The following is a 14843-nucleotide window of genomic DNA, read 5'->3' as shown; positions in this document are numbered from 1 at the left end:
AGCTATGTTTGTTTGGCTGTAGGCTTCACTGTTAAGGCCCGTGGTTTCAAAGTGACAATAAACTGGGACACCTGTGGGAGTGAGATGGCACGTGTTTGATAGTTACGCTCGGGAAGCTGGGCCATAGAGGACCCGTCATCTGTGGCCCCACATCCCTGGTGTTGATCCGTATGATAACTGGACCTCGCTTATCTAAAGACCAGCCTGTCCTTACTAGGCCTCCATCACCTTTGCAGCTCCGAGCTGGATATCTGTTGATCTGACTTGGCTAGCTTTGAGGATCGTTCCTCATCTGAGTATTTACTTCGGAAAGTGGACTCTCTCATCTTAATGCTCTCTTCAAAAAAGGCCATTAGAATTGCTTTTCTCTTTTCTCTTCTTATGTAAATTATTCTCTTTTTTAGATCCACTATAAAGAAGCGTACAAAAAGTCTAAGGACAAGTGTACATTTGTGACAGACACTCCTATGCTAAACCACGTAAAAAATATTGGCGCTTTTATTTCTGAGGTAAAGTATCAAAAACTTGCAAACTGGCTTGCATTTTTCTTTTTCTATTTTTATAGATAAAAGTGTGTGCGTTAGAGTTGGAGCATAATATTTTCAAAAGCACCAGTGAATGTAGGTAATATCTATATGATTACTTTTGTGTACTGTGTCGATTAACCCATATAAACTGATATATTTTACTATATATGGTTTATATATTACATCTGTATTTTGACTCTAACCCTTTCTTATTTGTATAGAATTCCTCTTGAAAAGGAATATTTTTATTCAATAAGTAGAAAGCATGGGCAAAATAGTTAATTTTAGAAGTTCCAATTTTTTTTCCCCAATGGACTTATTAGAGACAAACTATTGAATGTCATTTTGGAAATAAGTAAGATTTATCAGATTTCAATAAAATATGCTATCTTTGATAAACAATTTTAAGTTAATTTAAGCTATTTTTGAGCGGGATAAAATTCGGTTCACCAGAGATACCCATTATGAAACTGCAGAGTGAGAAACACTATATTCATTTTCCAGCTGAAAAGTCACGTGGTCTCTCTCTGACAGCGTTTCAGACCGACTGCAGTTTATGTTGCATTGTAAAGCACAGCGTTGACAATGATTGCTGTGATGAGACATTACTGTGGTCTGTGAATAGATCACTTAGAAGAGATAAATTTGAAAAAAAGAGATTGAATAAAAGTGTTGTAAATGACTGACCTCTAGTGTTCTGTAAATTATGTTGGGGAAAGATCAATGTATTATTTCCACTCATATGAAACAATTTTGAGGGAAATCAGTACATTTTCTTTTATTAAGTACCAAAAATCCAAAGAGTGTGGAAAGAGAGGGTTGACACAGGGTATATGCTAATAAATCAGCACTCACATCTAGCTCAGAGTGGGAGGAATGTTGGGGACTCGTCTACACAGCATGGAAGAACATAGTTTTGTTTGTGTTAGCTATGTTAGTTCTGTGCAGACAAATTCTTGATGTTCTCAGTTATTGATTATTTTTCCTGAAGGAGTTAACTACAGAGCAGAAAAATTAGAAGTGGGCGATCTATTGTGTTCCCTTGCATCTAGTTTTCCCAAGAGGCGATGGTGAATGATTGTTTGTCTTACGGTAATGACTGAGATGGCTTACAGACCGGGCAGATTAGGGGTGGGAAGGCACAAAACGACAGAAAAGCACCCCCACCTCCCACTGTAACAGGAGGAGGCTGAGAAGATTTAAATAAAGGAATGCTGTCTATGGTGTTCAAGTTCTAGGTAGTAGTTGCTAACGACTTATATTTTCTGGAACAACTCAAATGTCTTATTGTTCTCAGATCGTTTGCTCCCTCATCAAACGTGAAACTGTCAATACCACACAAATAGGTTTGCATTTAGAAAACTGCTTGGGTTTAAATAGAAAAAGAGAAACTACGTTCTTGCCTGTCTCATTTATAGCTTTCTCCAAGAGAAACTGGATTTATTTCTATCTGTTCAGAATATGTTTGTCAGCTCCAGTATCTAAAATTAAAATAGTCTACAGATTTTTAAATCAATTCTGTTTCTGAAGAAAGTTTCTTTTTCTTTGCTTTTTATATTCACAGTAAAAAAAAAAAAAAAAAAGGGGGGGAATGTTTATTTTTTTTCTTTCTTCCTTCCCAGACAAAATACAAAGGCACCATTAAGGCAGATCTTTCCAACTCTCTTTATAAGCGGATGCCGGCCACGATTGACAGTGTTTTTGCAAGAGAAGTTACACAGCTTCAGAGTGAGGTGTGGTTTTCCTAAATTGTTATATAATTGTGTAGAAGAAACATATAACCTGTTATAAGTTATTTATTATTTTATAAAAGATTTTTTTTCTACGGTATTAAGTATTGAGTGGAAGTTGGAAGCAACTGGTTAATGTGCTGCCATAGTTGCTGATGAAATCGCAGAAAATGAAAAGGACGTGCAAGTTTATGTCAGTTACTTGATGCTGTTTTTCCATTCACAGCTATTTATAGGGCAAATTTTAATCTCATGTAGATAGCTTACATAGATGAAATTCTTATAGTAAATATTAAACTATTCTCTGATTTAACATATGTTCCCTAAGTGGAGAACATTTCGATAGCTCATTAAAAGTCACATAAAGAGATAATGGTTCTATTCGGGATCCGCGTGTCTGTGCTCCATCAATTAAACAAGTGGTTCCTCAATACCTTTTCTGGAAATTGTGTTTTCCATTTAGAATATCTCAGGGTACCAAAAAGAGCCTCCATCAGGTGGAAGTGGCTTATTTTGGTGATTGCAAGTTGCAGATGAACTTAACTGTCCTCATGTAAGCTCGTTTTGAATCCAGAAGAGTTTGGGGTGATTTTCTCTTTGTAGTACATCAACACGTAAGGCATTCTAAATATATTTAATCTGTTGCATTGCTTAAACAGAATTTCAAAATAGGATATTTCACCTTTTTCTGACTCATCCTATTATTGTGTTTTCTTCATAGCACAATCTGATTTTTTTTTTTTGTTACTTTGTTAATCTATTACTCGGCCCTCTAAACTACATAAGAGCAGGGACCTCATCTGTCCTGTTCCTTGTTCTACTCCTGTGCGTGGGACAGTCCTTAGAACAAAGAGAGTGTTCAATAAATATTTGTGAAATGGATTTTTGTTGAATTTATTGATTTCCTTTTTAAGGATATGCTTCCTTTTACATAGTTAATATTCTTCTTGCCACATTTTAGGTTAATAATAAAAGAAAACACATAAGAAGTGCTTACTATATGTCAGGTGCTGGTCTATGCATTTCACACATATTTAATCCTCACAACAACCCTATGAAATATCCCCATTTTAGAGATGTGGAGACAGAAGCACAGAGAGGTTAAGTAACTTGTCCAAGATGGCACAGCCAGTAAATGGCAGAGTCAGCACAGTAACATAAGCAGCCTGGCTCCATAATCTGAATTCTTAACCACACACTATCCCATTTCTTTGCTACCATCTCCACCTTTTTCTTATTAAACAATTTGTTTCTTCTCGCAGAATCTTTTTACTTTTAAGTAGAGGATACCTAAGTAATTTTATGTAATAAATAGTCTGAAAATAGATTACTCTTGAAAAATACTGGGCATAGTTATCCTTTGCAGAATGTCGTTAAGTAGTTCATTATTACAAATTTAATGCCACTATGTACCCAACTTGGCAGTAAGCTAATCTCAGTTATGCAACATGAGGCTAAAAATATATGATGTCAAGGTTCTGCATGGCTGACCATGACTAATATGCCCTTTATTTTTCCTGCCAACATCTGGTCACCTAACCACTTGCTGATAATATGGGCTACTTTAAAAAGCAGATAATTACAGCAAAGCACTTGATATGTGACAACCAACAATTATGCAATAAAGAAAAGGAAAAGAATTCTATTCTTATTTTTATACTTGGGAAGATAACATTTTCAGATATTTGCATCCTCATGTCTTTGGAAGCACACAACTTTTATTCCCTTTTTATAGCATGCAAGGATCCGCAGTGCATAAATACATGTAACACAGAACTGAACACGAAACATAATCTGGATTGTATATTTTAGAATTTGTCATTGTTTTTTGTCAGAATAGGTTCTCACTTACATTGTTAACAAGTGTCATCCTGTGCTAGAGTAGATACCACTGGGAGAGATACGTATGCATGCCTAATTAGCAGTGCTTTCTGCTCTTGTAATTAGTCACTGAACTTGTTAGTAAGGAAAAACCTGGATTCTGAGTAAGGTGTCTGTTTCAAAGAGTTACATAACTGTAATGACATTACTGTAGATTTACATACATCAACTTTTTAGTATTGTTAAATTGTGATTCTCAGAGTTACCCTGGTAATAAGAGGGATAAGAAAATAGACTATTGCCTGTGACAGTTAAACAACTGAACTTCTGCTATGTCCAAATAGTATCAGATTTGTCATCTACTTAGAGTATTAGATGAAGTCTGACATTAAATGGCATTCTAGGTTCTAATGAAATGTCTCCGGAGCTTTTGGCAAACTGTTAAAACAAACTGTTATCTTTTTTTTTTTTTTTTTTTTTTGAGACAGAGTCTTGCTCTGTTGCCCGGGCTAGAGTGAGTGCCGTGGAGTCAGCCTAGCTCACAGCAACCTCAAACTCCTGGGCTTAAGCAATCCTACTGCCTCAGCCTCCCCAGTAGCTGGGACTACAAGGCATGCGCCACCATGCCCGGCTAATTTTTTTCTATATATAGTTTTAGTTGGCCAGATCATTTCTTTCTATTTTTAGTAGAGACGGGGGTCTCGCTCTTGCTCAGGCTGGTCTCGAACTCCTGACCTCGAGCTATCCACCCGCCTCGGCCTCCCAGAGTGCTAGGATTACAGGCGTGAGCCACCACGCCCGGCCACAAACTGTTATCTTAAAATCAATTTGCAAACACTCTCAGATGCTTAAAATTCAAACTAAAGTGATGAAGTTAGCTGGATTAATACTTCCTTGTAGAAAATAACTAAAAGGAAGAAATTTCTGAATCAAAAAGGGAGAGAGAGAGAAATGCGGGTTTTTTTAGGAGTCTATTTTATTAGCTATCCCCTATTAACAATTTTATAAACAAAGATCATAAAGAAAATTTCTGAAAATGGAATGGACTGTACCAGGAAGTGGTGAGATCCTTATTGGGGCTGATTCAGACAAAGGCTAAGTGATCCCCTATCACAGAAGAAATTCAGGCTTCTCAGGCATCTGAATCAAAGAGGTTTATGAGGGTCCATGTTTCATCTCTGGTGGCCTCAGGGTCCTGTTTCAGGATTTCAGAGGTGCCTATGATATGGGATTAAAAGACCATTTACCTATGTAGTACTTATAAAATATACTATAATTTAAACATATATGTACATTTTATGTATGTATATATGAGATATAAAAATATACTATAAGATCAAATATATAAGTTAAATGTATATATTACTTGCATAAACATATTTATATATAAAGTATATAAGACTATTGCAGTTACACTCCAGTTTCTAGGTGTCTGATACCATAGCCGTCTCAGTTCTCAAAGTGTGAAGAAAACAGAATTAATCTAGGAATATGCCACACAATAATGGCAAATCCTAAGAAACCAAATTTATCAGAAAATTTATTAGTGTGACACAATTTTCCATTAGCTATTTTAAGGGAGAAAATTAATATGATAAATTAAAGTTCAGCTGCCTCCAATTTGATGTAATCTTAATTCTAAAGTGGTACTTAGTAGCAGCTATAAATGAAATGACTATTTTAATGCTGCGAGTAGAAAATTACAAAGCCTTTTTAAGGAGAAGTGCTTTTTAAAATTGTGCTCGATGACTCACCGTTTCTATGATAACCCACAAAATGATCAGCTGCGTTGGTTACGTTTGCATAGTCACAAGTATGATAATAGGTGTAAAATACAAAATAAACCGGGCATCCATCAAAAAGGAGATGGGCACATGCTAGCTCTTTTTATTTAAGAAGAAGGAATAAATCTCATAGAAGTTTTTGCTTGGCTTTGTTATAGACTTGGGCACCCATTAAATTCCCCCTTCCTCTACCTTAACGTGATAATATAGAATGTAATGGAACTGAGATAATGGACTTTCTCAACCTGAATGGAGGTTCTTAAAGAGTTTCCTGTTTAACATAATTAATTGGCGAACATTTTAAAGACATATTCATCAGAATTAGATATCTTGATGGATTGGACTGATAAATACTAACAAGATGAATTATGTACCTGGAATAAGGTGAGGTGCTGCATTGAAGTCCTGGTAACCCATCAAAGAACCTGGATGATAAGCTGGATTAAATGAAACAATTCTAATTAGGATTGGTTGAATCATTGTGGACGCCTTAAGAAAGAGACAGATACATTGGGATTTGGGTTGAATAAAGCATCGAGGGTGTTCAGGACTTCAGCACCTTATGCTGTGCTGACACTCTGGAGGAACAGAAGTCATTGACAACTGTCTTCTGCATTGGAAGCTCTGTCTTGTGAACTAGACTTTTTCCATATGGCCACATAGATGTAGCCATGGGGAGATAAACTTGGGTTTCATTAAAGGAAGAACTTTCAATCAGGACTTTTAAAATTTAGAGACTGTGATGTCCCAGGTTTAGTTCTCTTTTGGTTGAAATTTTTTAAAAACTAGGTGAGGAGCCGCAGAGGGGATTTAAACATTGATAGTTGTACTAGATGCCTTTTTTTGGATGATAAGATTTAATAATTTTATTTGTAAAAATTAGTTTATAATGATCACTATAATCCTTTAGATAGGTGTATTATCTAAGTTTAATAGGTGGTTATTTATGTTTATAAAAGCCTATGAGGAGTTTAAGCTCATGAGAATGTTTAATAAATTCAATTATTCATCCATTCACTAAACATTTATTGCATTTCTACTCCGTATCATTCACTATGATAGGCACAGGATATTAAAAGATGTGTAAGATAGTCATAGCGCTCAAGGAGTTCATATGGTAAAAATGTTTTCCTTAAGTTTATATTCATTTTTCATTGAAAAACAGACCTTGTTTTGTTCTTGGTGAAGAATGTTCTAGTTTTTCTTTTTAAGTTGCCTTTTTTCTCATGTGTGAAGTAATTCCAACTCCATTTAGCATGCTTTTAATATTAAACTTTTAATATATTTTAAAAATGAATCTTGCTTTTTTTCATGTATTATTGTTCTCACTCTTTCAGTTATTCATTCATTCATAAAGCAAATATTCACTGATGCTAATTTTGTGCCAGGCACTATTGTGGGTTCTGAGGATTCAGTGAATTGGACAGTTAGTTATTTTCTAGTAAGAGAAGACAGATGATAAGTAATTCCACAAAAACTCACCAAAGTGATTAAACATGGCAAAGGAGAGAAACAGGATAAATAGGGTAGTGGTATAACCTGAGAAACTGTCTTTAGGTTCTTTAGTTTCCAATTTCTTAGTCAAGTTTAGTTACATCTACTTCTAAGGCATATTTCTCATGCCCCCCTCTCCATCCCAGTATGGAGCAAATTTAACCTGGTGATGATGGATGGTATTGGTCTAATGTTCATTTCCCTAATGAAGACCAAGACTTGACATATCTGAGAATTTTACCCACATGTTATATTTTCTCCCAAAGGTTTGTGTATTTAAGCTTTATATTATCTTACAGCTGTGTCTATGTAAAATCAGACCCATTCATTTAAAAACAGACAATTCACTTTTAAATATCCTATAATTCCCCCTACTTAATCAATTGCTTTCCCAAGATTTAAACCTTGAGCATCTATAATCCTAAAAGCTCTTAGATCTGCACAATTTCCCAAAACTGTACCTGAGATTTAAACTAGATGAATAGAAGTGGCGATTTCATCTTTGGTCAAGGATGTTTTGAAATAAACAGCAAAGAATAAGAATTAGGAATCTAAACAGAAACACTAAGATGAGAGCATTATGGATATTGTCTTGTTACAGAGGCTTAGGCAAATTTAATTATCAGCGATGGTATTTAAATATATAAAACCCTAGCAAAACACCGAAAATTAACAGGTAAGATTTTATATAGTTTTAACTGGAACTAACAATTATTTGTGCTTACTAAGGTTGTCTACAAGCAGAAACATGATGCCACCAAAGGATTCTCAGATTATGCCCACATGAAGGAGCCACCTGAGGTCAAACACGCCATGGAGGTCAATAAACACCAGAGTAATGTAAGGAAGCTTATTCCTCATGATTTTCTAGAAAATTGTAGCTAACCTACATCAGGGTTTATGATTATTTTGTTGAAATTTCAATATTATGACACCCCTATTCAAAAAGGACTTTAACATTTTTTATCAGTCACGAGTACATCTGAATTGTGTTGATGGTCATGAACACCTTGCAGACTTCCTTTAAGTAGCCAGGCACTTGCAGGCACTGGAAATCTTGCTTTGTACAAGTCAAATACGGACCCTTTGGACCTACTGGGTTATTAGCATTTCCAGAGCGTCCTTGACTTTGTCAACTGAAAAAGAGTCACAAAATCTGTAAATGTAGAAAGGTGACCTTACTTTTTATAAAAGGTTCCAGCCTGCAGGCTGGGCATCCTGACAAGCTGAGAAGCAAGACAAGTACTTCCAGGGAGGCAGGGGTAAGACAGGAATTTATGCTGAATGCATTGATCAAGTAAGTATACATATTCAACAGGTTATAGGCAGAGCTATGAATATTTATGAAGGAGACTCACATGCATGTGTATTAGGTTTACATGGATGTGACATCTATCCTATGATCATTTTGGGAGAGAGATTTAACATTTAAATGTATTATAATTAGTATATGTAAAAATTCCTATATGTAAAAGGGTGAAATGTAGGGTACAAGTCCTCAAACTGCATCCTCAGGGGACTGGCCAGAACCAGCCCGTGGCCAGCAGTTGTTTATTAAAAAGAAACTCTTTGTGGTCCAAAACAGCTGTCGTGTTGGAACCATACAAACGGGAGGAGGGTGCCGGGGGTGGGAGGAAGGAAGCGAAGAAGTCTTCTGGCCTTTTGTTCTTCTCAAGACAGCCTTTTATAAAATCTAGTAATGATTAGTAAGGGGAAGTAGGGTGGAAGCAAATGAAATGTGGCCAGCCTCTGTCTTGTTGTGGCCGGGAACGTAAAACTTTGGGGTCTTTTAGCCAAAAGTGGGTCCTTTAGTCTGTTGAAGGGAGGTGGGACATTTATTTCAGCCCTCAAGTTGAGGCCAAAGCTCATTCTAGCCTGGAATCCCAGAAGAACCGAAACAAAGAGCATCAGAAATCAATGTCCCAGGGAAGGATTATTCATGAACACTAGCTGGATTGTACACCAGTACTGACTCTTCTGGAATGCTTGTGGGGAGCAAATCGTCAAACTTAAGACCCAAGGGGAATATAAAAGCAATAGATGCCTAATGGTTGGCTTAGAAGCAGATGCGAAGAGGGAGGAAGTTATCCTGTAGAAAACGAGTTTCTAATTTGGTTGTAAGTTACCAGGTTCATGGAAGCTTTCATGAATGTGCTCAATGACCACACTATTCCGGTGGCCTAGAAGAGTCATTTCTTCCTGAAATTGTAGGGGAAGCTTATTTGTCTCATCATGATTTCTCTGTTCTCCTAAAGGAATGTGTGAACTGTTTGTCAGGTTCCTAAAGGTTAGAATCAGTTAGTGACAAAGTGTCTATCCTAGCTGGGTCAAGAAACTCTCTCTTTTGGAAAATATCTGAAGCACCTTTGTCATCTCACGCAGCGTTCATTCCACCACTTAGTGCTTACTCAATTGTGCTTTGCTGACGCTGTACCCTAGAGCCTCCTTGAGCAGAGTGTTGCTTTGCAGGATGGCAACAGTTATTTGATATTAAACTGCAGTAGGTCAGTGTTTAAGTAAAAACCAATGAGGTTTTACATTGTAACCCATACACATATGCCAATACCAAAGCCCTTTTCTAAGATGGTTTAAGATTGCTAGGAGATGGAGCCGCTACATCTCTGTAATTATTTTAAGGGGATGCTGTTTGCTTACAGAATGACTGTGATAATCATAATAACTACCACTTACAGAGCACATGCCACTTACCATGCACCAGGAACTATGCCAAGACTTTGATCATTTCTAATTCCTGCAAAAACCCTGTACTCCTTCTCATTTTGTAGTTGAGGAACATGCGACTAAGGAATCAAACTCCTGAGTCTGCACCTTGTTGCCTCCCTCGTAAAGATCACTGGCAACGAGTCAAGATTTTTAATGATATTTTAAAAACGGGGAGCAAAATAGGTCATCTTCAGAATTCGGACGCACTGCGGGAAAGAATAACCAAGAAACCCCAAGTTCCCACTATTTTGATATTGAAGAGACTTCGAATTCGCACAAAAGTCTGTGGGTTAGAAGGTGCTCTGGTGGCTTGGAGTAGGGTCCAGGGTTACACGGATCCAGGGAGGCTCTTTCTCACTCTGTAATTCAATGAAATTCAAATACGGAAGTTCCTTATCATAGAACTGGGCTTATTATTTTAACTCTGCCTTTTCTTTTAAAAGGTCTTTGATTGAGAGATTCAGGGAATAGAGTATAAAGCCCTTTTCTCCTTCATTCAATACTGTGTACTTATGGGAGAAAGATGTGTTTACTTATACTCCTCTGCCGACTCGACTCAACCTTTACATGCAAAGTTTGTACATATAATAGGATTTAGAAAGTGTTTAAGACTATTTACTCAGATTTAAAGTGAGAATGATATTTGTATTCTACCTGTGAAGTAGTTGATATTCCTCTAGAGTCAAGCCACTTAGAATAATACATTTGTTGTCCCTACGATATGAAATTTAAACACAGGTCTTGGAAACCACAAGGAAAGCTGGTTCATCTCTTAGTTCAGTGGGCGGATCTACAGGATCTCTGTAAAAGACAGTCTCCCATAAAACTGTCTCCCATAAAACTTCCTCCCAGTGAAACTCACTGCAGAGAATTTACTAGTAGAATTACCCTTTCATAATGTGGACTGTCACTCTGCATTATGGCGACAAATGACTTAATTTCATTTAAAATAGAAATGTGTCATCACATATGAATCTGATTTACCTAAAACAATGAGAGTCAGCATTTTTGTTTACCTTTTTTTTTTTAATGTTTTCACCAAAATCAAATCAGCTTTCTAATATTTGTTAGAGAACCAAAATTTCTTTCCTCTGTACCATTAGCAATGTGAGTAAGTGGAAGAAGATGAGAGGAAAGGACTCTTTGTGACTGTCCAACTGAATTTTCATCTCTGAATAACAGAGCTCTAAGGGGAAGAGTATTCTGGAGGCAGTAGTCTCTTGTGTCACCAAAATTGAGTGATCCCAAAACAGGAAAAAAATTATTTTTCAGATTACCCTCCACTGTAACATATACTGGAAAAGAAATTTGGAGTCAGATTGTAGTTAAAATACTAGTTTTGCCACGTGTTGTCTAGATGACCTCCTTAATATCTCTAGATCTCAATTTTCTCATCTGTAAAATGGGACAATACCTACGTCATGGGACTCTCACAAGTATTAAATGAGATAATATATGTAGAGGGCTCCACAGAAGAGCCACTCCATTAAATGTCAATCCTATGTGGTCCTCTTTCAGTTTTTAAAGGGTGACTTGAGAGTTTAGGGTAAAATCATAGTTAATTTGAAACAATTAAAAGAAGTTTAACTTATAAAAGGGCCAAATCAATATGAAATTTATATTAGGAAATGTTTAGGTACGAAGGACATATTCAAAAGGTTCCTGAACCTATCTTGTTAATACTATAATCAAAAAATGATTAAAACCAGCCAAACCTAAATCCTTTTGTATCTTAAGGGACATACCCCTGCCAGATTTTTCTAATGGAATTAGAGATGCTGGAGATATTCTGTCCTGTGACTTTCCCCTAAAGATGGGCTTATAATGAAAACCCAGTTATGTTATTACTTCTCATCAGTCTTATCAGACATGAAGTCCAATAGTTCTGAAATAAGTTAAACAAATTTTAAACTGCCATTTTACGTTTTAGAAGTAATGTGTCTATACAGACTTGTGATGAAATTGGAGTGGTAAACTTTTCCAAAATGCCATATTGGTAATCGATTCAATGTGTAGTAGAAAGAGGTATTCAGCGTGGGAAACAAGAGACTTAATGTTCTTTTCAAGAATGATGTATGTACTTTCTTAAAATTAATAAAAAACTTATCAGTAGACAAAATTTCTATTCCATCAGAAAGTGAAAAAGCTTACAGATAAATCAGTAAAATGATACTAGAAAAACAAGTATGGCTCTATGTACTCCCCAATGTGATTTAGAATAACAGTGCTTTAGGATTTAGCATTAAAAATAGATATATTAGTGTTTTGTTTATCTCTAAGGCAGGATAGTTAGTAATACTTATCCTGCATTTTTTTACAAGATTGTGGTGTTAATAAAGTTAAATCATGAATAAGAAAATTTTTATTAGCTATAAAATGATTTATAAGCAATGACAACAACCATAACGATACACTGTTGTTGCTGTAACTCCTTATTTTACTCCATCTTTTAGGAGATTGAAAACTTTCCTGTCTTCTGAATAGTATCAGATCCTACATTTACTTATATTTAAAAGGTTTCTATTCTCTTATAGAAAAATAATATTTACAATTTAATAATTTAGTAAGTTTTTATGTAGAGCATGTCCAGACAGAAATAACCATCATTAAAGACAGAATTACCGGGCCATGTGCCTATTTGACATTACCTGGAGGGCTTATCTAATGTGAGAGTTTTTGATGATGACAAAAATTTTCTTGAGATTGATTGAACCAGTGCTTTAAGATGATAACTATATACAGATTATACTTCCTCCTTCTGTTCCACAAACTCATAAGGCTATATATGCTGTCTAGTTTCCTCACCCCAACAATCACGTTAATCCTCAGCAGGACAGCACAGGGAAGGGTTCTGGGCCAGCTGGATTTGCTTCCTTTATGTTCTACCTGCTCATACCACCACAGCTGTCTGTCTGTCTGTGGCTTCCTTCCACGCTGCCATTCCTGAGCTCTCAATCTTCTCATCTCCAGGTGCCTGACTTTGACTTTAAGGACAGTTTGTGGAGGTTTTGCTTTTATTTAGTTTATTAACTCACCTACCAAGGAGTCTTATACAATCTTGCTGTGAGAGTATAAAAAGCTTACTGAAAGGCCACTGTGAATCCTTTGACTATAAACGTGTCTGGCTGTACCTGCAGAATAAAGGCATCCATTTCACTTCCATTTGCAAAATCTTATATGAGTTTTTCCTATTGGCCAAGTTTAACCCAGGACTGTAGAAGGAAGGGGATTCTGGAGGATGTAGTTCCAGCCTTAGTAGGTGTTGTTGATGGAGCCCAGGTGTGTGCAACAAACTGTCACGATAGGGGTGGGGTGAGGATTTTATGAATTAATGCACATGAAGGATTGCCTGGCACAGGGAACATAGGAAATATGCAAAAGACATAGCTCTGATAGAACCCAGAAGTAGAAAGTTATAAGGGGAGAACATGCTGAGATTAAAAGACCGTAAAATGAGATGAAGATACGAGTTGAGAGTGAAAGTGAACATGGGGAGATAAAGAAGAAATTCAAAGACAGATTTTGATGAAATTCAAATCTTTATTGGAGGCAACAAAGAACAGACTTGACACTGGAAAAACGTGAAGTGGAGGCTTTATTAGTCAGAACTCTTTAGCTTAAGTGACAGAAATCTACCTCCCATTCAAGTAAAAAGGAGAATTTATTGGTTTATATAATTGGAAAACTCAAGCTATCTTCAGGCATACCTGGACCCAGAGGCTTCACTGTGTTACGAGGACTCTCTCCCCATCTCTGGGCTCTGGGCTGTGTATGACACTTTCAGATAGACTCTGTCTATGTGAACTTGAGAGGACAGCTGGTGTTTCCAAACTTAAATCATCCTTGCAGCAGCTGAACTCAGAGAAAAGGAGAGCAGCTCTTTCTTCTCCAGCCTCAGATCCTCCATGTGACTTTGGCCTTGTTGGGTGCTGTGTCTGCCTTTCCATTAATTATGGTTCCCAAATGGACAGGATATCTGATTGGACAGCCTGAGTCACGTGGCCACTCCTGTCACCCAAATGGTGGGCTGCATTTGAAAGCCCCACCAAATCACATGGTGTGAGGAAGGAGAAGTTTCCAAATTTAAAAAAAGAAAAAAATGATAGGAAAAAAAATTAACACATATCCACTACAAAGGAATTATTTAGGAAAATGACCCAGATACATGGATAAGAGCGAAGAAATAAGTTCAGCGAAATAAAAACAAAGGAAGAGATTAAGCATGTAAGGTAATAGTTCTAGTTGTTCCTATAAAAGAAACCAGAATCACTATTTTCAGATAATACTAATATACTGTTACACACTGTCAAAAAAACTAAAGTAAATCATCTTGCATACAAGATAAATGTCTAAAAATGACAATCACATAATTATTAGTTTGCCCAGTGCAAGACTTATAGAGCAAAATGATGAAACTTCACTGAAAGGTATAATAAAAGATTTAAAGAAATGGAGAAATATACCATCTTCTAGAAAAAGACTGAAAAATTGTTTGGATGTCATTTGTCCCTAAGTCATTTTATAGGGTTCCAAATATTTCCTTTGTGGAAGTGACTAAAATTATTCTAATGTTGATTACTAAGAATAAAGAGTTAAAAGTTAAGAAAAATTTGAAATGGAAGAGTAGTAAAGGAACTTAGTTTAATGGATATTATGATTGTTTAAAAAATTCCTTGTAGTTGTATATTTAAGAAATATATAAGTGAGGCACTGTTAAGTCCTTTCTATGGTACATAATAGTCGAAAATGGACACAATATTATT

General features: G+C 36.2%; 1 protein-coding gene across 3 annotated transcripts in view; it reads left to right on the top strand.

The window, feature by feature from the left end:
* NEBL (nebulette) overlaps positions 1 to 14843 on the top strand; it is a 321698-nt gene that overhangs the window by 229418 nt on the left and 77437 nt on the right. Inside the window, exons 3-5 of one of the 3 annotated variants that reach the window (XM_069458752.1) lie at positions 405 to 509; positions 2150 to 2260; positions 8086 to 8196. The exons of the other annotated variants lie outside the window; for them this stretch is intronic. Of the exons in view, the coding sequence (XP_069314853.1) occupies positions 405 to 509; positions 2150 to 2260; positions 8086 to 8196 (327 nt within the window). The remainder of the gene's footprint in view (positions 1 to 404; positions 510 to 2149; positions 2261 to 8085; positions 8197 to 14843) is intronic. 3 annotated transcript variants of the gene reach the window in all.

Source organism: Eulemur rufifrons, chromosome 25 (assembly GCF_041146395.1).
Source record: "Eulemur rufifrons isolate Redbay chromosome 25, OSU_ERuf_1, whole genome shotgun sequence".
NCBI lineage: Eukaryota > Metazoa > Chordata > Mammalia > Primates > Lemuridae > Eulemur > Eulemur rufifrons.
This window is presented reverse-complemented; position numbering and strand designations above follow the sequence as displayed.